Source organism: Melopsittacus undulatus, chromosome 3 (assembly GCF_012275295.1).
Source record: "Melopsittacus undulatus isolate bMelUnd1 chromosome 3, bMelUnd1.mat.Z, whole genome shotgun sequence".
NCBI classification, from domain to species: Eukaryota; Metazoa; Chordata; class Aves; order Psittaciformes; family Psittaculidae; genus Melopsittacus; species Melopsittacus undulatus.
This window is the reverse complement of record NC_047529.1, coordinates 112,191,272-112,217,313: the sequence shown is the minus strand read 5'-3', so window position 1 is coordinate 112,217,313 and position 26,042 is coordinate 112,191,272. Positions and strand designations below refer to the sequence as shown.

General features: G+C 55.8%; 2 protein-coding genes across 6 annotated transcripts; one reads left to right on the top strand and one right to left on the bottom strand.

Moving 5' to 3' along the window:
- Window positions 1-71: 71 nt before the first annotated feature.
- On the bottom strand, window positions 72-24,240 carry KLC4 (kinesin light chain 4). 5 transcript variants are annotated; one of them, XM_034060389.1, is made up of 16 exons: window positions 24,108-24,240; window positions 13,774-14,040; window positions 13,378-13,608; window positions 12,935-13,013; window positions 12,623-12,848; window positions 12,227-12,314; window positions 12,042-12,143; window positions 11,534-11,707; window positions 11,277-11,376; window positions 10,830-10,882; window positions 8,326-8,393; window positions 8,145-8,253; window positions 7,258-7,407; window positions 891-1,015; window positions 715-772; window positions 72-376 (listed from the first exon to the last, which is right to left on the bottom strand). In XM_034060389.1, the coding sequence occupies exons 2-16, from the start codon at window positions 14,020-14,022 to the stop codon at window positions 287-289; spliced, it is 1,902 nt and encodes a 633-aa protein (XP_033916280.1). In that variant the 5' UTR covers window positions 14,023-14,040; window positions 24,108-24,240; the 3' UTR covers window positions 72-286. The 5 variants fall into 5 exon arrangements, with proteins under 5 accessions (XP_033916280.1, XP_033916284.1, XP_033916283.1 ...); XM_034060393.1 differs by having other exon boundaries at window positions 7,285-7,407; XM_034060392.1 differs by lacking the exon at window positions 24,108-24,240 and adding an exon at window positions 23,160-23,182.
- MRPL2 (mitochondrial ribosomal protein L2) lies at window positions 23,896-25,921 on the top strand. The gene is made up of 6 exons (XM_034060787.1): window positions 23,896-24,550; window positions 24,634-24,775; window positions 24,857-24,972; window positions 25,060-25,170; window positions 25,516-25,589; window positions 25,677-25,921. The coding sequence occupies exons 1-6, from the start codon at window positions 23,896-23,898 to the stop codon at window positions 25,887-25,889; spliced, it is 1,311 nt and encodes a 436-aa protein (XP_033916678.1). The 3' UTR covers window positions 25,890-25,921.
- Window positions 25,922-26,042: the final 121 nt, after the last annotated feature.

Here is a 26,042-nt window from a genome sequence, read left to right as displayed (position 1 = left end):
TGCGTCACAGTGACGTCACCCAGACGCCCCTCCCCTCCCACCGCCCCCCCCGCAGTGCCGGAGCCGCGGTCTGTCGGTTGTGGGCTCGGTTTTATTGGATCAGCTCCCGCACAGCCTGGCCCCGCCGCCGCCTCCGCGCACCCCTCCCGGTACCACCGGGGCCGGCCCGGGGCAGGCCCGCCACGCTGCCGCCCCAGCCGCCTGCGAGCGCGCCCCCTGCCGGCGGTGCCGCACAGAGCATGCGTGCGTGCGGACGGCGGTGCCGGGGAGCGGTCGGGCTCGAAGCTCAGTTGGAGGAGAGCAGGGAGCTGTGGGAGGACAGGTCCGTGCTGCTGGCGCTCAGGCCTCTGCTCTCCGCACGGAGCCCCGCGGTGCCCTGCAAAACACAGCCCCGGTGAGCACCGGCACCCGCAGCCCCCACCCGCCCCACTGCGCCCCCACCAGCCACAGTAAGGGACACTAGGCGAGCTCGGCGGCAGGAAGGTGGCTCCATGCAGACAACACCTCCGCTGTGGAGCCACGGCAGCTGTCCGGGGGGTGGGCTCAGCCCCCCATGGCAAGGCAGGGAGGCTCCAGCTCCATGCAGCAGCTGAGCACAGCTGCAGGATTAACGCCTCCTGAGGGGCCCCGGGCACCAGACGTTTGGCCACCCTCTGCCTCTGTCAGTGGCCACCCCCCTTCCTGCTCCAGCCCCGCCACGCACAGGGTGCTTACCTCAAATGAAGCATCGCTAGACTTGTGCAGGTAATTTAGTGATGCAGCTCGCTTCATGCTACAAGAAAGCAGAGGAGAGCAGGCGTGTTCTTGCTGTGCCTGGCCAGACCCCGACCCCAAACGGGGCAGGCCCCCCCCCCCATCTGCTCTGCACCCAGCCTGTACCTCGTCCTTACCTCGTGTTCCTGGGCTCCAAGGGACCATTGCCCTGCAGTTTCTTAACCAACATCTCACTGCTCCTCCGGATCACATCCCGGATTTTCCCCAGAGAGCTGCTGCGCTGGAGGGTGCCACTGCCATCCTGGACACAGAGACACAAGCCAGGGTGATGGCTGAGTGGCACTGACCGGGCTCTGGCAAGCTGCAGCTGAGTGGCCAGGAACTGGGCTCGGCTCCAAACACCCTCTTGCACTGAGGATTTAACCTGGCCCAGAGCAAGCTCACTGCTCACTACATGGCTCCCCTCATTCTGGTTCTCCACAGGACATGATGACCATTAAGTCAAGGACATCCCCACCCCACAGCCTGGTTCTTCCAGACCGACCCTCCCTCCTGCCTGGTGCAAGCTCAACACCCAACCAAGCTGCTGCCCTGCACCAGGCACCAGCACAAATGGGATTGGCACCCCCAGGCCCTGAATCAAACATGGAATAGCTTTACCACATGCCAGGCCTGCAGGCTCACTCATGTCAGACAAGACCCACATGCACACACAGCCTTGTCCCACTTCTAACACCCCCAAGATGATTCACTCTGAGCCTGCTGAGCAATTCAGGCAGCTCCATCTGGGATGCATTCATGTGGCTGCACCGACACTGCATTGCCAAGCAGGTACCACTCTCCTCAACACCCCAGCTTCAGCTGTGCCTGGCCCCACTGGCTGCCCCAGGGTGGCACTCTGCAGGGTTCTTTACGGCTCCCTGCTTCTCCCAAAGACCCAAACCTAAATCTTGTTTCCCAGCCTGTTTCCTCCCACACATCCCCAAAACTCTCCACTACTCAGAAAGGCACTCTCAGCCCCTGCAGGCTCTAGCCCAGTCTCCCACATTTAGCTCCACATGCACACACAGCGCAGGCTGCCAGGATAACACCACTTCATGCCGCTGTGCCCATGGCATCAAGCTCTTCCCCTGTGGCCAGGCATGCTCATTACACAAGGCTGTAGCACTACTGCTGATGTAGTTACTTTTGTTCTGATGGCCCAGTAACAGCAATGCTCCCTATCCCTGATCCCAGTGGCTCCTGGCACATCAGGGCCACAGATAAAGTGATCACAAAAGCCCTTTGCTCCTTACAAGCATGAGTAGGAGCCCCTTTGTACTGCTCCACATGCCCTGTAGCCCAGACAGCCATGAGTGGTTGCATCAGGACTGTCCATGCAGCTCTGCAGGTAAGCATACTGTCTGCCTTAGGCCAGTCCTGAACCCCTGCAGGATGGGGCCCTGGGGAAGGCTTTTCCAACACTGCCCCACTCCAATTACCCAAAGCTGATCCAGCCCTAGACCCTACTTCAACAGCTGAACAGGACTTGTCCTACCAACAACCCTTTCTCCCAGTGTTCATCTCATCCCTTCTTGGATAAGCCAAATGCATTGAACCTATTCACTTTCTCATTAGGATGAGGGATTTCCAAACTGGGAGCCATGTGCTGTTGCTGCAAGGGACTCCAGCACCAGGAATGCAGAGAGCAAGGAAAAGAATTCAGCTCCTGCCCCAGGCATCATGGTACATGGCATCAGCAGAGACAGAGGTGGGGTGTCTTTTGCTGCCCCATCACACACCAAGTCACCAGGGTCCTGCCATACCAGGCACTGTTCTTGCCAGGGCATGCAAGCCAGGGATGGAGAAGGAAACACAGCAGGGGCAGGGGAGTGGGACCATGGTAGAAGGGCAGCAGTATCCAGCCAGAATGTATTGCTCTGCGGTCAGGTCATTTCCCCAGCTGCAGCAATGCAGACTGACTGCAGACCAACACCAGAACCAAATGCTGGTGCATGCTGGGTTAAAAATAGCCTCCCTCCCCTCCCTATTCCCTTGCTGCAGGGTTATTTTTAAGCCAGAACATGTACGGGGCTTGGTTTACTGCAGAGCCTCTACCCCCTGCACCCACCAGGATGAGAGCACTCAAAGAAGCAACTCCACTACTGAGCCACTCTTCATTGCATGCTCCCACCTTGACTGCTGCCCACAGGGCAGAGGACTGGGGCAGGGGTTGGCAGCATGTGGAGCTCAGCACTGGGAGCTTGCTCTCTCCTCATAGAAACACTGGTTGGGGAAGGCCTAAAAGCTCAGCTGCTCCAGGGCAGCCCTGTCACACACTGCTGTCACACAGAGCTGAGGTCAGGAGCAGCCCCAGTTCAGAGGTTAGGGAGAGGCACAGTGGGGTTTGGGTCCCTCATCCCTTGCAGAGGTGCCCAGCAGGCAGCACAGCCCCTGCAGACACACAGGCACCAAGCACCCCACACCGGCTCCAGCAGCACTTGCACCCGCCACCCCAGGGCTGACCGGCGCTGGCCTACACAGCATGGAAAGAAGCACAGGGCAGCGGTTCGGGTCTGTCTGCCTTTAATCAGAGGTACGGTTGTTACAGCACCGGGTCCAGCACAGGGCAAAGCACACACAGGCCTGAATGCAGCCTGTGCTGGGGACTCACTGCTCCCCAGAGCATGGAGCAGCACTGGGAGAGAGGCAGGGGAGGCACAGCCTGGAGCACTCAGCCCTGGGCTCTGCACTCCTGTCAGCAAGCACAAGCTCCCAGGGCATCAGGATGCACATGCCCCAAGGCCTCTGCACCCCACCGGAAAGCCAGGCCCAGGCAGACACAAGCACATTTAGTATCACAACCTGCCAATGACAGCATGAGACAAACTAGCTAGCTAAATAAATAAATGGGTTCCTGCGCTGGCCTCTGGGCCCTATCCTGCTGGCTGCAGCTCCCCAGCTTCCTTCACAGGTAGGAGGGCCAGGGTTCACATCCCATAGGAGGTGGGATGAGGCTCAAGACCCTGGGAAGCTTCCCCCTTTCCCATAGTGACTGACAGCACCGGACCCTGTGCAGTCTGGAGTCCCATCAGAGACACTGAGCTACCTCCACACATGACCAGGGTCAGCACTGTCTTCCTAGCAGGGACAGGGTTACAAGTCTTCCTCCCGCTTGGCTAGGGACAGCCAGGCAGGAACTCACAGCCTGGGACCTGCCTGCTCAGCCAGATCCTGTATTCAGGAATTTCTCCCCTTCCATTATTAACCTGCTCCTTCTCCTCCTGTGGAAACCTCCCTCAAACCATCCCATTTGCCTCCACATCCTCAGAACACTCCAAGCCCCAACTCTTCCTTTCCTCACATCCTTCTTTGCACATTTTTCTCCCAACCACTCTGCTCCAAACCAGCCCATTCCCCGTATCAACCACTTAGAAAGGCATGGGGCCTGGCCCCTGCAGGAAAGCTCTGCTTTCCTCCTGCCCTTCCTCTGCCTGCATGGAACAGTGAACAGATTCACCTCACCTCTCCCAGCAGCCATGCCTGGGGACCCTGGAGCAAGGGGGAGCCGATTCACCCCTTAATGCCATCAGGAACTAGGCTATAGCATCAGGTCAGGAGGTTGCCACCAAACATCTTGTCCTGGCAAGTCTCTGCTTCATGCATGGCCCTTAGCAGTCACCCCCTCACCTTGTCCTGGATGTACAGTAGCTACAGGCCACCCTATGTTCCTGTGGCCCTACAGAGGCCCACACGCTGCCGCTAGATCACAGAGCTCAGCAGGGAGGAGAACAGCAAGACAGGGACTGCCCTATGCTGCAGGGAGAGCCCAGCTCACCAGTGGCCAGCGCAGGTTTGCTACAGGGCACTAACATCAGCTAAGCCTACAGGGAAGAAAGCAACTGGGCACATGACAGCCCTGCCAAGGCCAGGCCTCCCTGTCCCACAAGGGCTGCCCATCTTCATGCCTCTCTCCTGGCTTCTGCAGAGGTGGAGGGAACAAGCTAGGAGGGCTGAGGATGGCTACTGATGGCAGTCGGAACGCCTGGAGTGAAGACAATCCCCTGCAGGCCTGGTCCCCAGCAAGGACAGGCTGGGGGGGGCACGCGAGGGGACAGTGCCCATCGCCCTGGCCTAGGGGAGCAGGCAGCTCCTCGCAGCTTCTTCCTGCTCTTGCTGGCCATGGGGCTGGCGCTGGCCAGGACCTCACTCCTCTGCAGGCATGGCGGTGCCCTCGCGCCAGGAGGGTTGGGGGGCTGGCGTGGAGTCCTTGCCGAGGAAGGAGGGATGGTGTGGAGGAAAGGTCGGAAGATACAACACAAACATCCAGGTGATTGCGGTGGAGGGGAAAGAGGGAGTCTCGGGAGGCATTTAAGCCTAGTGCACAGAGAGGAGAAAGACACAATTTACAAGGCCGTGAGGTTGTAGGTGCAGGTGAGGAGCAGGGCCCAGGCTGCATGCAGAAATGGGGCCATGTCTGGGCAGGGTGGGAGCCCTGTAAGGCTCAGTGATGGGGCTCACATCTCTGCCAGTGTGCTCCAGCAGGCTGGCTCAACAGCTAGCTTCAGGAGGAACAGCCTGGGCCTCCTGCTCAGAAGGGTCCCTGCTCCTGGGCCATGGGCATGGTGTGCCTGCCAAGGCCTCGGCACCACTGAGCTGGCGCCATCCTGGCTCTCCCAGTTACCCGGGCAGCACACAGCTGCTCCAGACCTTGGGGTGCTCCAGGGCTCCCCTTGGCAGCAGAGCACAGAGGCTGATGGCACCCTGGGGGCTCCCATGGCTCTGCCTGCAGCAGCTGACAGCTAAAGGATGGCAGCAGAGCCTGCCTGGAGGCAGCACTTCCAAGGCCTCTAGACTGCTACAGGGAACAACTGGCCATGACAGACAGGAGCAGCGGGAGCTGCCTCAGCCTCCATTTCTGGTGAGCTGCAGCCCAGAGCAGGGCTGCTGGCTTGGGAGAGGAGGCTGGCTGTGTGTGCAGCATCATGTAGCAGCAGCTGTGTCCCCAGGGTGCTGGGCCAGTCCTCAAACCCTCTATCTACAGCTGGCTGGGCCATGGGGAAGGGTCATATGAGCAGGAACTATCCCATTGGCTGGGTCAGGCATTGCCTGCTTGCCTTGGGGTGATCAGCTCAGAATGGAAGGTTTCCCAGAGCATCACTAGTGCAAAGTGATCACCGCACACCAACCACAGCCAGGAGGAACCATGGAGACATACCAGCCAGGACAGGGACCAGCTGATGCTAACCCAAGCCTGCAGCCCTCCCTCTGTGCCTGCCTAGCCCCTCTATGAGCCGGGGAGCGCAAGGGCCCAAGGTTGGTGCCTCTGCAAATCTATGATCCCCTTTACTCCTGATACCAAAAGCTGGAGCAGAAGACAGCCCTTCATCTGGCAGGGCTGCTGGGGCCTCTCAAAGCTTTGCTCCCCAGGTCCCCTTGAGTCATCTCCAGGGTACAATCCACAATCAAGAGAGCCAGCAGGCTTCAGGCTTGGATGTTGAGGGGCTGTCATGGCAACAGGGAAGAGGAAGGAGGAAGAAAGGGAGCTCATGCAGTGGAGATAGAGCGGAGCCAGGTGGGGAAGGGTTAGTGACAGCAGATGTGAGGGAGGAGCAAAGGGCTCCAGGTGCTCAGTGTGTCGCCTGTGCCAAGCCACAACCACCCCTGGGTACACCCAGCTACACTATGTTCTCTGCTAAAGTTTGCAGGAAGAATTTTAAGCATTGACTAGCATTGAGCCAAGCACCCACTAGCACCATGCTGACTTTCCACCTCTTCTCCATCCTCCTCATTGCAGAAGACAAAAGGCACCTATCACAGATCTGCACCGCTATTACCCTTCATCAGCACTAGTGACCAAAGTGCCACCCAGAGCAAGCCTAGACAGGTTCATGCTGCTTTGTCTGTGCCTCAGCTAACACCAACTTCTTCTTTTGCTGCCACTGGTCAGCCTGGCCTAGCATCCCAAAGACCTGCCTTTTACCACCTCTGCTTGGCTGGAGCCTACGGAGAATGTGAGACCCAGAGGTGGACAACAAAGACACTGGCTGCAGACTATGACCATGCCCTGCAGTCACTCAGTCACAAACACACCAGGCACACACCCCCAAAGCCCTCCCCAGGCTCAGCATTGCCCAAGTGCAGTGCAGGACAGAACAGCCACACTGCCCACAGAGACTTATGGGCCTGAGGTGGATCCGATGCTCTCAGCCAGGGCCTCAGGAGGGGAGCAGCAGAGAGAGATGTTAATAAGGTTGCAAGGCTAAGATTAAGGGCAGATCAGGACCAGCTCATGCTGTGCATTGCCAGGGCCTAACAGCCCCCTGGAAGCAGGAGCCCTAGTTGAGGATATCCACCAAAAGGGACACACCAAAAGCCAGGCCCAGCCATGAACCTTTGCAGGCTGGCTGGCTCATGCCAAGAAAGAGGGGAAGGAAGTGTGCAGGGTACAAATGGAGGCAGACAAGGATGCCACGACAGGCCACATGGGGACAGCCCTGAGGCAGGCAGTCCCTTCCCTCTGGCAGCCAGCTGAGGCCATTCTTGATGGTGTCTTGTACTTACCCCGCTCCATTCCACGCCCATACTCACTTCCTCGCTACCGTCTGTGGCATTCTCATACTTGACGCTGCCCCCCAGGCTCCGACGTCTCTCTGTGCCATCGCCCTCCTTCAGGATCTCCACCACCTTTGTCTGGTTGATTGGGTCAATGCCCTGCAAGGACAAAGGGATAAGGAAGCACCATGTTTTGCCCTTCTGTGTTCCTTCCCTCTAGTGATCTCCTGTGTCATCACTGTGCTTGGTCCCATCCACTCCTTTGGGCATTGCCCCCTCATAGCCAAAACTCTCCAGCATAAGCAGAATGGAGCCAAGTGCCACCCAGCACTTAGACCCTGTCACAGTTCCCAGCTCAGCAAGTCTCATCAAACCATAACTGTTATGGGGGAAAAGGTTTTGCTATCCCAAAGCCAACAGTTTTCCCTTCACCTTTGTAAAGGCTTCTGTTGTTCTTCAGTCTTTGTTTATAGCTCCTGCTTTATTATTTGAGGACTGGGAGCAGTTTCGGGTAAGAGCTACTCTAAGAAATCCTTACCGTGTTGCCCTGGGGAAAAAAGAGGGAAGACAACATCCCATTGGAAACAGACCTCCTCGGTAGCTGAGAAAGCCCAGTTCTCTGCACTAACCTGGCTGCAGCGCTTCTGCACTCAAAGAGCCAGAGCTTCCTCCCAACATGGACACACACTGACAGCCTGCTCCATCCATGTGCATACTGCACAGCCCCACACATGCACAAATGCACCCCCAGGGTTAACCACTAAGATGCTCTGGTGTTGTGGGAGCACAAACCAAGGGTGTCAGAGGCTGCAAGAGGCCCTGGCAGCACACCCAAGCCACAGGCATGTGCCACATCCCGCAGTGCTCCCTGCCCCACAGCATCCCTGCAGGGTTACCTGCCGCCGGGAGCGAACCGCACACTCCTCCAAGGTCTCGGCTGCCTCCAGCTTGCCCTGGCGCCGGTACAGAGCACCCAGGTTCCTCAGTGTGGTGTTCACCGTCGGGCTGCAGGGGTGGAAGGTGAGCGGGAGTCCTGCTCTCTGCAGAGCCCACAGCTGCCCACGAGCCACCTCTTACCTGCTGACCTTACAGGCCTTGTACCAGCCGCCGTACTCAGCATAGGGAGCGCTGTCTCTGTGCTTGCTCTACGGGGTGAGGAGAGAGGAGAGCTGTTAGCCCCATGCCTACTGCCTTCTCTAGCCTTTGCCAGGGTCAGATCCTTGGCTGCACCTCCACACCAGCACAGCCTTTGGAAACACAGCATGCAAAGGCAGTGATGAAGCCCAGCAGGTTCCTGGAGGGAAAGCTGAAAGCCCATTTGCTGCAACAGATTTGGGGCACATATAGAAGTGATGTCCCCACCCCAGCCAGGAGCGTAATCCCATGTTCTTTCCCCTTCCATAGTACCAAAGGCAGCAGGGACAACACAGCCTATCCTCACAATGCTCTGAAGGACATAACATTCTACCCATCATACAAAAGAGAGACCAAAAAGAAGCCACCCCAACCAACAAAACAAATCCCTGTATGTGCCAGGCAACAAGGGCACTAACGCTGCCCTCAGACACAGCTAGCACGGGAATCAGCCAGCCACATCCAAGGTCAGGCCCCCACCCCCAGCAGCTCTGCCTATGAGCTGTTATCTCCTCTCCATGCCCAGTCATTGCACCCCAAAGCTGGCTGGCTCTACCACAGCCAGGAACACAGAGGCTGCTGGACAGAGCAACAGGAGATGGGGCAGAGCGCAATGGTCAAGGCAGAAAATCCACAAGGACAACCTACTCTGCAGGATGCTAGCTGCCAGCCAGCACTGCCCTGGGCCAGTAGCCACCATGGCAGCTGCAGGCAGGAATTGCAGGGCTCCTGTGCACCCTGGTGTGTGGTGAGCACTGGTTTCACATTAGGAGATTCCCTCTGGCAAGGGAATGGTCTTCACAGGGACTATTCTTCTCACTCAGTCCCACATGCTTCTTAGATCTTTACCCCACATGGGGGAGTCTCCCCGAGCCACAGGCACATGTAGGTTTCCTTGCACCAGAGCCTACACAGCCTGGGCATGCCCCAGGGACAGGAGAGCTCAGGACTCAGCTCTGAAGCTGCAGAGGCTGTTCAGCACCAAGAGGGTGGCTGAGCCCCCGGGGAAGAAAAGAAGTGAAGCTCTGCAAGAGGGGTTTGATGATTTTTTAATAGCAGATGCAGAATCACAGCACAAAGCAGAGCACAGCAGCCCCAGCCCCTGGGCCAGCAGGACAAATAGGTCTGTGGTCACTGCTGCCTGGCCAGGAAGGCCATGCCAACTGTGTTGTGCCACAGGGCATGGGCACAGTTGAACTAGGGATAGACAAAGCAGCTCAGCCCTTGCCCGAGGCTGTAAACCAAATCTCAGTCCAACTGTGGGTTCGTGAGCCTGTTCACTTGCCCTGTAGCAAAGCCCATGTTATCTGGAGCACAGCCCCACACTTTTGACCTTAATTCTCCAAAGATCCCATCAGGAGTGAGTCAGTCCCAGAGGGGGAAGGAAGGGAAGCCTGGTCTCTGTGCCAACTCTGATTTCACCTGTGCAGGATGCGGCAGTAAGTGACTTCTTTACAGCAGAGCCTTTACAGGGCAGGAACGGGAGCAGTGCAAGGTGGAGCTGAGCACTGCCCTGCACTGGGGACTGCACAGAGGTTCAATGGAAAGACATCATGCTGCTGGGAGGCAGCTACTAGAGCCCTGCTCTTAAGTACTCGCAGGATGGGACTGGTAAGTTACTAAGCCAAGCCTGGAGCCTGCTTGTCTGAGCCCACACAGGGATGGGGCCTGCTCTGAGGGCAAAGGAAAGACAGTGTCTGCTCCCCCTGCAGCTAGATGACTATAACAGAGCTCTTCATTCTGCTGCTTCACCCACCTGCCAAAAAGCAGGCAAGTTTTCAGGCTTGGGAAATGCAGAGAGAGGCCTCTGCCGCATTACCAGCTGAGCACAGAGCAGGGCCTGAACAACAGGAGTAAGTGCCTTTGTCTCTCAGCTTAGTCCAAGGCAAGCACAACCTATGCCTATCCTTTTTCAGCCACGAGCTAGGACACAGAACAGACAGGGCCCACTCTGTGCAAAGACCTGTCTTGGAGGTTTGGCTCTGTTTTCTAAGCAAGTTGACGGCAGCAGTTTCTTCTTGACCTCCGCTTTTCCCCAGGCAGCCTTAGGGCTGCTGCTTCAGAAGTAGGTTGTGCTCTGGGTACTAGCAGCAATTTGGAACTGAGTGCCAAGGCTCTGCAGCACAACCCTCTGCCATCTTCCATCACCTGCTTGCCCCAGAGGGATCACTGAAGCAAAAAGAGAGAGCATGCAGCCATGGTATGAGAGGCTGAACAACCCCCTGCCCAAGGAAAAGTATCAAGCACTCCAATGGGCCTTCCCTCCCTGCTACCCCAAGGAGCAGCCATGCTCTCTCTCCACTCTTCAGGCTCCTCCTGGCTTTCATCAGTGGCCATGGCAGCTCTTCAGACTACAGGAAGGAGGCTGTGGCTGTAATAAGAGGACCTAAACCCCTGTGTCTCCTTCCCCTCCCAGGATTTTTGCTGCTGGCAACAGCATCACTCACCTTGCTCATCTCCTCTCTCTCCTCTGCGTGCATCCAGATTGGTTTGTGTTCATCTGTGTGGGGAAGAATGCAAGACAGCTCTGCTCACCCTGGTCCTCTGCCACTTCCAATGTGGCTCTGCCTCCTACACAGCCAAGCACTTTGTTCACAGAGCGAGCAGCTCACGAGAGAGAAGTGACAAGGCTTTCAGATCCCCCAAGCCCCAAGAAAGGCAATCAGTATCACAAGGGCAGGACAGGGAACGGAACAAACTAGTCCTCCCACAGGGATAAAGAGCAGCATAACACACTAGAATAGCAGTGTCCCAAGGGCTGCCCAAAGCAGAGGCCCTGCAAAGCATCCCATCCCTCTGCCAGGAGAATGCCAGACCCAACCAAGCCTAGGCTGAGAGCCAGGAGCCCCAACTGCTCACCCTTCCCCAGCCCCAAGAGTTTCTGCTGTACAAACCATCCACAGAGCCAAACTCCTTCACGTGAGCACGGGTGAGGATCTCCTTATACAGCACCTCCGCATCTTTGTATTTGCCTTGCTTCAGGTAACAGGAGGCCTGCAACCAAGAAAACAGCTCCAGCCCCACTGGGCAACACAGCTTAACTCTGCCCCCTCTTGCAGCTCTCTCTCTGTATCTTCCAAGCACCAGGCCATGTTCACCTTCCCCACGGCAACACTCCCCATCCCAACACAGCCTCTCCCAAGGGTCTTACCAGGTTGTTCTTGGTCTTGGCCACATTGGGGTCATCAGGACCCAGGCAGCTCTCATAGATCTCCAGAGCCCTGCAGTAATAGTACTCCACCTCATCATACTTGCCCTGGTTCTGGCACAGCAGGGCTAGATTGTTCAGTTGCTTGGCTACATCAGGATGGTCTTTACCCAGGACCTGGGCAAAGAAAGGAAGAGAAGCCATAAGAAGTCAGCATTCAAAGACTGTAGTGGACTCCTAGAGCTAACAGACACCGTAGTGTCTTCCATGACATGCTTATGTCAGACAGGAGCCAAGGACTAAGGAGGTAAAGAGGAGAAATCCCAGCTTCCACCTCCTGGCAGGCCTCTCTAAGGCTGCAAACACTGGAAAGACAGGAAAGGTGATGGCAAAGTCAGCAGATGAAGAGACTAGTCAGGTCCTAGATCTCCAAAGTGCAGTGAGGTAATGGGGGAGAGCCCTCAGGGAGAGCTGGAAGAAAGGAAGGAGAGCGTGGGAGACCAGTACCTACCTTCTCACGTATCTCCAGGGCCCGCTTACACAGTGGCTCTGCTTCTTTGTACTTCCCTCTCTTGCCATACAGAACAGCCAGGTTGTTCAAAGTTGCTGCCACCTGCAGGGACATAAGCTTCTCCATGAAACAGAGCAGAATCCAGCAGTGCCCACAAAGCAACAGAATTGACTGAAGACACTCACCGCTGGGTGGTCTTTGCCCAGAGTCTTCTCACGGATGGAGAGTGCATCATTCAAGAGATGTGCTGCCTCTTTGTATTTGTTTTGATCCCTGCAGTGTAAAGTCAAGCAATTTATTCAGGATCTGGGCACCACAGCCCATTGTTAGCAGTTGTGCTTGCAACAGTCCTTCCACACAGATCCAGCCCCCACAGCCCTTTCATTTCTCCATTCCTCCCTGCTAGTCCCTAGTTATACTAGGGAGTCTGGTGGTACAAATATCCCATCTGTGCCAAAACCTTTTGAAAGGCAAATCACTGGAAGCAGGGGAAGCTCCCTATCACCATCATGTGCTGTCTTGGTAAATGGGAGAGACAGAAGGCTCTCCTGGCCCAGTCCTCCTCTCCCCAGCATGCTCACCTGTACACTAGTGCCAGGATGTTGAGCATGGTGGCCACATCAGGGTGATCGTGGCCCGATGTCTTCTCCAGGTCCTCCAGTGCCTGCTTGCAGAGCGGCACAGCCACCTCATAGCGTCCCTGTGAGGCGTACTGGATGACAAGGTTGTGGAGCGTGCGCAGGCGTGCAGGGATCTCATAGCCTCCCTGCTGGGCAGCTGCCACTGCACTACTGTGCTGGTGGGGCACTGCAGGCACAGAAGAACACACGGGCACAGTTTGTACAGCAGGCTTGAACAGAGACAGCAGCAACCATGCACAAGCAAACACTTACATCCAGGACCATGCTCCTCCTCCTCATTCGGGAACAGATCATCCAGAGAGTCCTTGGCAGAGTCACCCTCCTTCTCCTCCTGAGGATGGAATCATAGTATTGTGTGCTCTCAGAGAAGACAGCAGCATGGGCTGAATTAGCTGCCAAACTCTCCTCCCTGCTGCAGCCCACCAGCACCCTCAGTTTCCCCTGTTATCTCTGCCACCATCTTACACACACACACACCAAATTTGCCGCAGCACATCCTGGCATGCCACTCCATGTTCTTCCAGACACTCTTAGTTATAGGGCAGAATCTCTGGAAGCTCCCTTTAATTATAGGTATTGCTATGCACAGCAGCTAGGAAGGGGCAAAATCCAGGGTGATGCTATCACACTTAGGTAATCCAATGGTCCAGCCTCCCCCACCCTCAAAGGTGCTGCTCAACAGGACTGGGGCATACCGAAGGTGAGACATCCTCATCATACTTCTTCAGCTGGTTCATGAACTCAAGGTGTTTCTTCTCCTCCTCCAGCTGAGCCACGGTTTGCTCACTGCGCTGCAGCTTCTGCTGGGTGTTGGCAAGCTCATCACGCAGCCACTGGTTCTCCTGGCACAGCCTCCGGACCTGAGCACGCAGCTTCTGCTTCTCTGACTCCACAGCGTTCAGATGGTTGGACAATGCCATCATCACCTTGTCAAGAGTTACAGTCAGTAGCTACCACAATCTGGTATCTCCCTCATACACACACTCAGGGCCCACCCTCAGGGTCACATTCAGCCCATTGCTGCCTCTGCAGCTTACAGGCAGTGGCCACGTCTGCCTTCCCCTGTCAGTGCTGGGTAACACTGCTCTCACCTGAGCTTCTCCAAGCCCCAACTCGATCATCTCCACTGACTTGCGGAGCAGGTTGGATTTTTCATGCACGAGATTGGCTTCTTCATCTTTCTTCAGGCACTTTATGGTTTCCAGCAAGCTGTGCAGGATGGAGTTGTGCTCATTCTTGAGTGCCTCCAGCCCCTGCATCACTAGCTTGGTGTTGGAAATTATCTCTTCTTGGCTCAACTTGTCCAGTTTCTCCTCCCTAGGGTACACCATGGTGGACATAGTCCTGCTTCTGCAGCCCTGCAAGGAGAGAGACAAAACCTGAGCGTCTCAGTGCTGCTTCAGAGAGCCACAACCAGGCACAAGTGTCACAGCCTCCTTCAAGCAGCCAGAGACAGCATTCAACTGCTCCTCTGCTCTAAGCCCTTCCCCTGTGCCTTTGGCAGCTGTCAGGGCATGTGTCTCCACTTCTGTGGCATGAAGTGCTGCAACCAGTGCAGGTGGCACACGTGGACAGGAGACAAAAGGCTGGAATCAGTGCTGACCTCCCACACCCCCACACTCCCAGCAGCAAGGAAAGCTGATTTAGCTTCCATTTAAGAGCATAGATTTGTAGTTGGCAGCTGGGGTTGCAATGTGTGCACCTCCTGCCCACAGACCACGATGCAAGGAGCTCAACACCTCTTCTGACTGAAGAGGAAAGGGAACAGAGAGTGGAGGGATGTCAGCTCAAAGCTTTCTGGTGCCTCAGTGCAAAATCTCCTGGAAGAGCATCTCAGACAGGGAGGCACCTTATTGGCCAAATAAAACCTTCCCTGCCTTGGCACAGGATGGCCATTGTGGCAAAAAGGGACAGGGACACCACCAATATGAACTGAATCACCCCTGGTGACAAAGATTACACGCATCAACAGCTACAGTCACACGAATGTAACCTCCGTGTGGGTGTCAGCTTGAAACACTAACAGCTTTTCCAGCTTTCCCTGCTGCCAGGCCACGGGCTCATCAAGATGCCATAAGGACTCTGTACTCCTTCCCTGTCCTGTGCCCCCAGATATACAACGGGAGAGCACCAAGCTACTGCCTTTGCACAGGGACACCAAGGGCTACAACCCACAAGGTCAGTGTGGCTGTGAGATCCCTGCAGGGTGAAACCCAGTGGCCAAGGAAAGACAGGCCAGAGGGCAGGAGACATGAGCAGCAGCAGCACGCTGTGGGTCACCACAAGGGCTGAAGGCAGCCGCTGCCATGCCCTGTGCAGGCAGCACCTCCACACTGCCTGGAGCTGTCAGGAGGCACTGAATGTGGGCACCCAGGGCCCTACAAACTGCCCTGGCCCTACAGGAGCCAACAGATTTGTCTTTGTCCTCCTGCAGGACCCACCTCTGCATGGCTCCAGCTCTGTGCAGCAGCAGCCTTGCTGAGCACACTGGCCAGGCACAGGGCAGAGCTGAGCCCCTCTCCTGCCCACCCTGCACTCTGCCCCAGGAGACACAGGGCAATGCCCCAGCTCAGCTACCACTACCCCTGCCCCACACTGGGCACTGAGCAATATGGGGTCCAGTTTCTTCCTTACTGCAGCACTTGAGAGTGAAGATGGCAAAACCAAACAGTGCTGGGGCAGTTGCTCAAGGTACATACATCTCATTATATCCACCCATTTCATCTTCTTCAGTCTCACTCTTCCAGAAGCTCCTCAAGTTATTTTATAGGCCTGAGCTCTCGGCTCATCTTTGGTTTCTGCTCCACTGATGCACATCCATCCCTCAGGAAGTGTCAGGAGACACAGCATGTCTCCTGAAGACTGGGCTCCTATTCACACCTTTCAGCAAGAGCCAAGCACTCCCCTACCCACTCCAGAGTCACAATGTGAGTTAACATTCACTTCACGATCATCAGCACCAATCCTGAGCCATACTTCACTGTATTCTTCACTTGTGGGTATCTGCCATGCTCCATGTGCAGTTACCCTGTGCGTTTTACACTGAAAAGCCTCATCTAGACTGTGACATTTCCCAGTTTGCTGTAGAGAAGACCATATGACAAGAATGCTTGGGACACAAGGAGAGCCCCCGGAGCAGCCCACAACATAACAAGAGCTCTACCCTTAGGCTCACACAGCTGAGTAGCACAAGTGCCCCTTCACCCATCCTGTGTCCTGGGTCAGCTGTGACATGCTGGCAGCTGTCATGGAAGCATTACTGATGTGCACAGAGAGATCTTGCTGCCCTCTTCAAAAAGCACAATACAAATGTATGGGGAAGAATACATTACAATGATAAAAACCCACCAGAGGTTGAACTTTCCTAGATAACAGAGTCAGACAAGATCCAGAGCCATAGAAAAAACAGCCTCATTCATTCCACTGTGAACAGAATAACTGAGAAATCACCAAGCTGGATATTAAGCCACCAGTGCCTTCACTACAATGACATCCTGTCCTTCCTTAGCCCTGCCAGCAGGAAAAGAAGCTTCAAGCATTTCACAGTCCCCACAATCAACCTGGTTTTCCAAACTGTACAGATTTCAGACTGAGAAAGGAAACTAATCCAAATACCCTGACCCACAGCACAGACCCTACCCTCCAACCACATCCTCAGGACATGCCAACACAGGCTCCTCTTCTCTCACTGTCTGTACAAACGCTTCTGCACAGCCCTGGTCTTCCCTCCTTAGGGAGGCATCCTAGAAGCACAGCTCTGTTAGGTACCAACATGCTTCCAGCATTCAAGGGAGGACAGGGGATTATCCAGGCTGGACACATGGCACGCAACCTGGGAACAACATGCAAGCTGTTCCTTCCCAAGTACCAGCAAGAAAACAACAAGATGACTGCAGAGAAGTCATTTCAACACTGGTATCTCCCGTACAGCAAAGGATACCAACAAAACACTGGTGGGAGCTGACAACTTATCCCTCCAAATCAACAATTCTTCCCACTAAAGGCTTATTTCCAGCTCTTCCCAGTGCTGGCAGGTCTACACGCTGTGCCCAGCCCTCCAAAGAGGAATCACACTCTATGGCAACAGATGCCAAAGTCAGGCAGGCAGAGGCTGCTGCATAAGCACTCTTACTGCTCCCACACAGCCAGTAAAGGGCACTGTGTGTCCTTTATCCAGGCAGAAAACACACTTGGAGGCTCCTGCAGAGAGGGACACACACCATCCTTTGCCTTTGGCAAGGGGAGGTCCAGCCAGGAAGAGGAAGAAAGAATGTTTTCCCAACAAGTTCCTTAGGAGCTGGAGTTCACAGTTCCTAGTTTATCCTGGTGCATTCCTCATGGCTCTGCAGATGCCACAGCCCAGGTCTCCACCGCAGGTTTCTGCTCCAGTTGGCATGTCTTCCCTACTTACAGGGAGCTGCTAGAACAGCCTGGCTCTCTGGCAACATCCATCTCAGCCCTGCACCCTGCTCCCATTTGCAGGAGTGCTGCAGTAATGGCAATCAGCTGGGAATCCATCAGCTAGCACATCCTGCCAGGCAGGAACGCTCCTCCTGTACTCAAGTGCATAACTGGGAAATCACTGAGCATCAGCAATTTCAGCTGCCCACTTCTCTGCCTCTGAAAACTGCTCCCACATGCAAGAGCTTTAAGAGGAAAGGGCTGGAAGCTTCACTGCTTCTATCTTAAACCCACAACAGCTGCCACAACAGAAACAAGGACGCCAGCTTAAATGGGTCCCAGTGAATCTTAGAGCTTAGATCATGATGCCCAATGCTAGAAAAATACAGAGGGCAAAAACCCAAGCATTGTGGGATGGAGAAAAGTCAACTATACTAGGAGAGAGACCTCAGGTCTACACATGCCTCAGCAAATTCAGTTCACTGTCTCCCCACATGTCCCTAGACCAAGCGTATGTGAGACACAGGGTACCACAACTCGCATAAGTGGTACCCTCAAGACAATAACTTCAAGCTACATATACCCTGCCCACACTCTCCGTATAGAAATGGGCACATCTTTAGCAGCAAACTCTTCTGTAGAGGATGATCTCAGGATACAGTGGTTGCAGAAAGCAGCTGGGTTCTGGAACAAAAGCTTCCCATGGAAAAGAACAAATCTGACCCACAGCAAGAATGAGGGAGCACATTTGGGAGACAGATTGCAATGGCAGCATTTAGAAATGGAAACACAAGGCTTAAAGTCTTATTTTCACAATAATTACCCCAGTTTCATGTTGTAAGACATACTTTTGCTACTTGCAGAAACAGCAAAGTCATGTCTTTGTGAAGCAAACCACTTGATAAAAGCAGGGAGAGGTCTTTCCCCCCCTCTTTGGGCCTCTGCCAACTCATTACCGTTAAACAACAGAATAAAGAGGCTCTGGAAAGACTGACCTCCAACAAAGCTGTGAGATCACCAGCATACAGCTGAGCCTCCACTCCTAAGGGATACTGCGACAAAACCTATACCTAATGCCTTGGACGCTGAAAAGTAAAATAGAAGCAGTAAAGAGCAAGCAGAGTGCCAAGGTTGCAGCCATTCCAGAGGCTGTGTCATGAGCACAGGCTTTCCCCTTATTTTGACACCAGTGACAAAAAGCAGAGGCTGTGGCAGGCAGCAGTAAGCAGTGCAGAGCCTCTGAGGCTCCCACTGCACAGCCAGGGCATTCTGACCCTGACAGGAGGCTTGGACACTGCCACACCACTGCCAGAACTACCATGCTCAGTGTCACCACTCCACATCACCGACAAGGGGTAAATCAGTGCTGCTCAGCTGCACATCCAGCAGTCAGCATTTCCAGAGATGCTCCACTATGGATAAAACAAGAGATATAATCAGCTCTTATAGTGCCCAAGAACTTCACAGCTAAGAGCAGCTGCACACAGATGAGTTAAGGCTTTAGAACTAGAGGCAAGAAAGGAGGTTTAGCAGATGAAGGGCTAGGTGGGTGCGCAGTCAGCTTCAGGGCAATGTTAAGAACTGCAACATGGATAAAAGCCATAAATTAGAGGGCAAATGCCAGGTTCCTAAAAGTAGTAACAGGTGGAATAATTGTGGTATATGCCTCCATCCTGGGATATGAGCCTGCTGAGGGTCGTATGAGGCAGAGCGGGAATGGCACTATGTGCTGCTTGCTACCCCTTCCAGAAAAGGCTGGTACATCTCATACTCCCTTAGAGCCACTAAGAACACACATAGAGGAGATCAGTCAGGGGTCAGCACCCTGGGAGTTCACAGCCAGCATCTCTCTAAGCTGCAATCCCAAGCCAACAGATCTACCCAAAGTTCTTTCCCAACTCCAGTCTGGATGTTTATTGCACTGCAGTCAAACCAACCCACAGATAACTTCAAGTACCATAGAGAAACTGTTGTGTTGCAATTTCCTCCCCAATAAAAGTCTGGCTGTTGTATTACTTGGAAGGGATGCCTAGAGGTTTCTTCGCTCAAAGCGGGCATCTGATCAGATATCTGTGCCTAGTCAAGGACTAGCACCCAAAAAGGAGATCCCACAAGCCCTTCAGGCCCCTGTTCCATGGCTTAACCATCCTCATGGTTTAAAAAACCCCTAAATCCTCATCTAAATTCCTTAGATAAACTCCATTTGCCTTTGCTGAACACCACTTCAGGACACAGGGACCAGGCACCACAGCACTAGAAACTGACCCATGGCTCAGAGGAAGGGAATGCAGCACATGCCTCCTTACACGCAGGGTCCCATGGGGACAGGGTCCCTCTTGTCCCAGAGCAAGAGAGGCAATGGAATCCACCTTCAGCAGCAGAGCAGGAGCTGGAGGCAAGGAGCTGTTTCAGTTGCGTTCTCCCATGCCCAAGAAGCAGGACTCTGCATCAGGACACCCTCTTCATGTGATTTTAAAGCCTATGCCCAAGCCCAGAAAGACTTCACCAGGCTTTGGATCCCTATGTAACTCAGTACAAGTTGACTGTGCTGTTGGAAAGAGCACAGCCCTCCCCATCCCCTGGACAGGGCTCGAGGCCAGGACTGCTCCTTTCAGCAGCAGCTGACACATACCAGCTCTAGCCGAGTGTGAAGCTACAGCAGCTTTCCTAAGACACTGGAAGGCCTGTGTTGGGAATGGCTGTGCTAACCAGCACGCTGCAGGAACCCTGGGACTTTGAACCAGGACTATGGAACTGGATTTGCAGCTTTCCCACAAGCAGATCAGAGGCTCCCTTCATGCTTTCCCTTCAGCACTGAAGACTCCTCTGTCCCAGAAGCTTCAGCTCCCCACCACCTTCGGTTTCAAACTGAAAACCTACCATAGCATTACCTGGTGGTAAGCTAGATGTATGGGCACTTGGCCACAGCAGCTCAGTTTTGTATCACTATAGAAAGGAGCTGGGAGCTTCCCATCCCCTTCCCACTTTCCAGCCCACACATGGAAATGACCAGTCAAAAGCTATTAGGATTTGTTCCCATTGACCAGAGCAAGCAATTCATGTATCACCAAAGCATGATCCAATTCCAATAAACATGTGTCCTGAAGAAGACAGAAGACACTGTCTGGCTTTCTATCAGATCACACATTGCATCCAAGACCAGAAAAGGTCTAACTCCTCCAATTCATTAGTGGTTAAAGAATGCAGATATTGGAAGCAACAAGGGTTAAAACACCCACAACAAACAAAAAAGAAACCAAACCAGCACCAACACATGCCATCAGCAGAAATCCATTTTGTTCCTTACTGCAGTTCATGCTGTCCACAACCCCATCTGGCCAGGGAACCAGGAAAACCTCTTAGCAAGCCATTGCAACCAGAACAACAGCGTTCGCCACCCCCACCAACAAGCTCATGCTAGCACCTCCAGATCAGCTGATAAGACCTTGTTTTTAAACTCCTGCAGAATGGATTTGGTGAGCTGCTGCAGACATAAGCATCCTCTGTGCCTCGGACTACAGTGGAACAGCATTAAAAGCTGTTTCCAGGCTAGCGGAGACAAGAGCTAAGCAGCTGGAATGAAGCCAGGACAAGCATCTCTTCCTAGCTTCAGGATCTGATTGGGAGTCTCTCTCTATGCAAGACAGAGGGAGAGCCATTACCTTGCCCTCACAGCATGAGGCAGTATTAAAGCAGGCAGAATAAATCCCAGGAGCCCATGCCTTTGCAGGCATCTGTCTAATGCCAGGGCTGTGCGCTGGATGTGCCTCACAAGCACAGGAGATGGTCAGGATGCAGCTGGGACCAGCAAAGGCGCTGGAGCTGCAGTGTACCCTGAAGGGCTCTGGAGTTCCTGCACCCCCTCCATGGTACACCTGGGGCAGCAGCTGACTGCGGGGCTGAGCTACTATTGCCAGAAGCAAACAGGACTTGTAAACCATAACAAGGCAGCCAATTCCATAAAGCTCTACCCACACAACAAGCAAAGCATCTGTTTTACCTCTGGCTGCCCCAAACAACTGGCATTCTTTGAGGAGATAAATGCTTCTTCCCTAGCAAATCAAGCCCTTATTCAGCAATTCAGCCAAGGGCAAAATCTCACCATATGCCCTTTGTGTCCCAAGAGCCATTTTGATATTTGGGGTTAATGCTGTTCCCACCTGGACATGCCTCCAAGAAAGCAGATGAGCGAGCATGCACTTCCTGCACCTTCTGCCAATTACAGCAGTGCTCAGCCATGTTTATTTACCCTCTGTCTGAGCTGCCCAGATCTTTGACCCGATGCACACTGAAAACCACCCTGCCTCCCCTCACACAGAGGCTCTCCACGTCTCCAAGGTGGCACTGGAGACCAAGGGCAGTAGAGGAGACCTCGGTGAGGCACTGCAGGAGCACATCAGATGCCAGCCCTGCAGGACGCAGGGGAGCCTGCGGCTGCTGGTAATGCTCTGCTGCCTCCCACCATTGTGCACGTTCACCCGGCTGCCTGGCCACAGCGTTCTGCTGCAGCACCATCCCCCAAACACCTCCTCCCAGCCGCATCTTCTCCCTCCCAGCAGCTCACTTGCAATTGCTTCCCCCTGCTCCCACCTTCAGTAGGGTGCAGCTCCACTGCAAGCAGCTTAGTAAGCAGTTTATTAACGGGAGGAAGGTTTGGGGGGAAACAAGGTTTGGGAAGTTTGAGAGCCATTGATGCACGCCAGGAGCTGCCTCCGTCATCGCTTCTCGGGCTTTGTCTGGCAGCAGGAGGCACGCCCGCTGCTTATCCTTGGAACAAGCAAGCCGGAGAAACCCCCCATCCCTCCTCAGTATCACCACAGAGAAACCCTGTGCCCACCCAGCTAACTGTAAGGCTCCCAAGGAGAGAAAAGTTTTCATCAGCCCTACCAGAAACGGCCCATCAAAGCGGTCCTTTGTTACAGGCCGGCTGGGCACCCTGCCTGCTGCCTCAGTCACCGGACGGGAATCCTGCCCTCCCCACCCCACCGAGGAGCAGTACCTGCCTGCCTGCAGCAGCTTGTCCAGCGCTGGCACTCCCGCAGGCCCCGGCGCTGCGGCGATGCGCGGCTTGCACCGCGCTGCACTCCGGCTCTAGCAGAGGCGCAGGCACCAGGCGCTCGGCAGCCAACCACACTGCAGCGGGCGGGGGGGGAAGGGGGAGGAGGAGATCCAGGCTCTAGAAACACGATGGTGGGATGCTCTTCTGGCAGCAGAAAGCATCACGCACGCCAAGCCCGGGGCTCCCTCCTCAGAGACCCACAAGGAATGGGGCAGTCTCTGAGCTGCTGCTGCATGCTGCCCAAGGAGCATTACCCCACCATCAGACCCACAGTCACCCCTACCCTGCATCGGCTATCTCTGCACCATCCAGCACTCAGGTTTTACATCCTGCTTGGGATCACCTTCAGCCGTGTCCCCACTGCTGACCCCATCCCAAGCTCAAGCCAAGCTATGTGACCGCTATTGCTGTGCCCGCAGAAGCAGGCAGATCCAGAACAAAATCCCAGTGCTAGCACTGCAGGGTGCAGAGCTGGGCCAGCCCTGCCTGGAAGCATCTGTTCTACCTCTAGATGCTTTGCACAGAGAGCACAGATGCCGCAGCATTGCAGCATCCAATGTAGTCAGCGAATTGTTGCTATAACCACAGCACTACAGCAACACAAAACTTTCACAGCACAACCCACAGCATTTTGGGTTCCTCAGCTACCTATATCTGCCTAAGCCACTGCTCCACTGGGATCCCTGACCCTCCCCACAGGTGCTCTCAGAGATGGGGAAGAGAAGGGAACCCAGCCATGGCAATACATAGGGTCTTCTCTTCCCTCATCTCACAACACACGTCTTCACTACATCTTACAGTTCTCCCTTCCCTAGTTCTGGAGAGCAAACCCAGCTGGCTATAGGGGTATGCATGGCTACAGTGGGGTTAAAGAAAAAATCACAGCAGTATAACAGGAGCGCAAACACACCTTATTTATCTTACACAGACAGCCATTCCCGGCAGTGAAGACACAGCCTAATTTTAGAACAGTGAATCTCTCACTCTGTGTCTACAGAACCTTGGAAACTGCCATACCTCAAATCCTGTGTTCAGCTATGGCCCCTCACTACATGAGAGATATTGAGGTGCTGGAGCAGAGCCAGAGAAGGGCAACGGAGCTCGTGCAGAGCCTGGAGCACAAGAGAGATGGGGAATGGCTGAGGGAGCTGGGGGAGTTCAGCCTGGAGAAGAGAAGGCTCGGGGGGACCTTACTGCTCTCTATAACTGCCTGACAGGAGGATGGAGCCAGGAGGGGCTGGGCTCTGCTCCCAAGGAACAAAGGATGGGACAAGAGGAAACGGCCTCAAGCTGCACCAGGGGAGGTTTAGGCTGGATATTGGGAACAATTCCTTCCCCAAAGGGCAGTCAGGCATTGGAACAGGCTGCCCAGGGCAGTGCTGGAGTCACCATCCCTGTAAGTGTTCACAACCCGTGTAGATGAGGCCCTCAGTGCCATGGGTTAGTGGTGGCCTTGGCAGTGCTGGGGCACAGTTGGACTGGATGAGCTTAAAGCTCTCTTCCAACCTGGTTGATCCTGTGTTTCTATGAGTCAGGCTGTCCCACCCTTGCCATAAACACACGCCTCCCTCTGTGCTGCCGGCCCCTGCCAGCCGTCGCTGCGTGGCAGGGCAGAGCACAGGCCCAGAGCTGCCCAAGGAGAACAGGACCCGGCGGTGCCGCCAGAGCAAAGGGCTCGCCAGGGTCCCGCTGTCCGCGGGGCTCACCCCGACAAGGCGGCGTTACCGCGGCCCGCCGGCTCCCAGCCTGGGACATGCCCCGCTCCGCTCCCACCGCCCCGGGGAGCTCCTGTGTGGGGCCGGCCCGAATCCGCTCCGAGGCGGCCGACCCCCCTCCCCACGGGCCCCGCGCAGCCGCCGTGCCGGTCAGTGGGTGTCCCGGGCCCGCTGCTCAGGGAGACCGACCGCAACGCCCGCGGCCGGGAGAACGACCGAGTCCCGGGCGCCACAACCCCGCCCGCCCAACCTGCTCGGCGCTCAGTCTCGGTGACGGCGGCGGTCGCAGTCCCGGTCTCAGTCCCGGTCGCAGTCCCGGGGCGGGGCGAGAGCCCAGCCCGACAGCACCCGGCCCTCAGCCGCGCAGCCCCTTTAAATCCAACATGGCCGCCGGCCCCGCCCCGCCGGCCTCCCCCGGTGCCGCCCCGCTCCGCCGCGGCGCATGCGCAGTGGCGGCAGTGATGGCGGCCGGGCTGTGCCGTGCCTTCGGGGCGCTGCTGCTGTCGGCCGCCCGGCCCCGCGCCCCCCCGCCGGGGCCGGTGCCCCAGCTGCCGGCGGCAGCGCTGGCGGCCGCTTGCCGAGCGCTGAGCGGCTCCGCTCCGTGCTGCACCAGGGACCCCATGTGGAAGTGCCGGGTCAAGTACACTGTGCGCCCCTTGGCCGTGAAGAGGACCGGCGGGCGCGACCACACAGGTGGGCGGGCGGGGGTCGGACAGGGCCTCGCCGGGGCGGTACCGGGGTGTTCCCGTCTGCAGCCGCTTCCTCTGTCCCCGTAGGCCGGATCCGTGTGCGGGGCATCGGCGGGGGACACAAGCGGCGGTACCGAATGATCGACTTCCAGCGGCTGCGCTACGAGGAGGGCGCCCCGGCACAGCCCTTCACCGAGAAGGTCATCAACGTCCGACCCGACCCTTGCAGGCGAGTGCGGGGTGAGGGCCCTGCCCCGGGCCCCTTGTGCTGAGCCCCCTCCCAACCCACCCACTGTGGGTCCCTGTGCAGGTCGGCAGACATAGCCCTGGTAGCCGGCGGCAATCGGAAGCGCTGGATCATTGCCACGGAGAACATGCAGAAAGGGGACATCATCAAGAACTCCTCTCACATCGGCAGGATGGCAGGTGCACAACGGGGCTGGGGACACAGCCCAGCCCTGCCAGGGGCTTGTCAGCTGCTCCTCAACCAGTGCATCTGCTTCTGTTTTCCAGTGTCAGCCAACGAAGGGGACGCCTACCCGCTGGGGGCTCTGCCTGTCGGCACGCTGATCTGCAACCTGGAGAGCCACCCTGGGAAGGGAGCACAGTACATCCGGGCAGCCGGTGTGTCTCTGGGCAGGGGACCTGCCATTAGTAGCCAGTTTTGGCTTAGGGCAGATGGAGAGTATGGCAGGGGGACACTGCCCTGCCTGGCCAATGACAGGGAGTTGCTGTCCTCTCTCCTCCCTGTGTTATAGTGCAAAACAAGCCCTCCTGAGAGGCAGGGGCAGCTCTGCCCCGATGCTGGCTGGTGATGCCTGGACAGTCTGGCTTCAGCAAGAAGTGTGCCTTGAAGGGCAACAGCAGGGGCTCTGGGGAGTTCCCAGCACAGGGATGTGCTCACCATAGGGTGGGATACTTTGTCCTGCTGCCTGGGGTAGCTGCCGACTCTCCTCTTGCCTGCTGCAGGGACTTGTGGGGTGCTGCTGAGGAAAGTGAATGGGACTGCCATCGTGCAGCTGCCTTCGAAGAGGCACATGCAGGTAGAGGAGCCGTGCTGTCCCTGACCTGACCACCTGGGCACAAACGTGTGTTCCCAGGGGGGCCTGCAGCTCTTCCCTGTCCCCTAGGTGCTGGAGACCTGCGTGGCCACAGTGGGACGTGTGTCCAATGTCGACCACAACAAGCGAGTGATCGGGAAGGCAGGACGGAACCGCTGGCTGGGCAAGCGCCCGCACACAGGCTTGTGGCATCGCAAAAGTGGCTGGGCCGGGCGCAAGATCAGACCTATCCCGCCCATGAAGAGCTACGTCAACCTGCCGCGGGTCACGGCACAGAAGTGATGTCGGTGGCCAATAAAATGTTCCCAACACCACCACTGTTGCCTTACTGCTGCCTTTTCTGCACAGGGCCTCGGGGGGGTGCTTTCCCTATGGGATTTCTTCAGCCCCTGCCAGGAGATGAATGTGGGGCTGTGGGCTGCCTTAGCTTGAGCT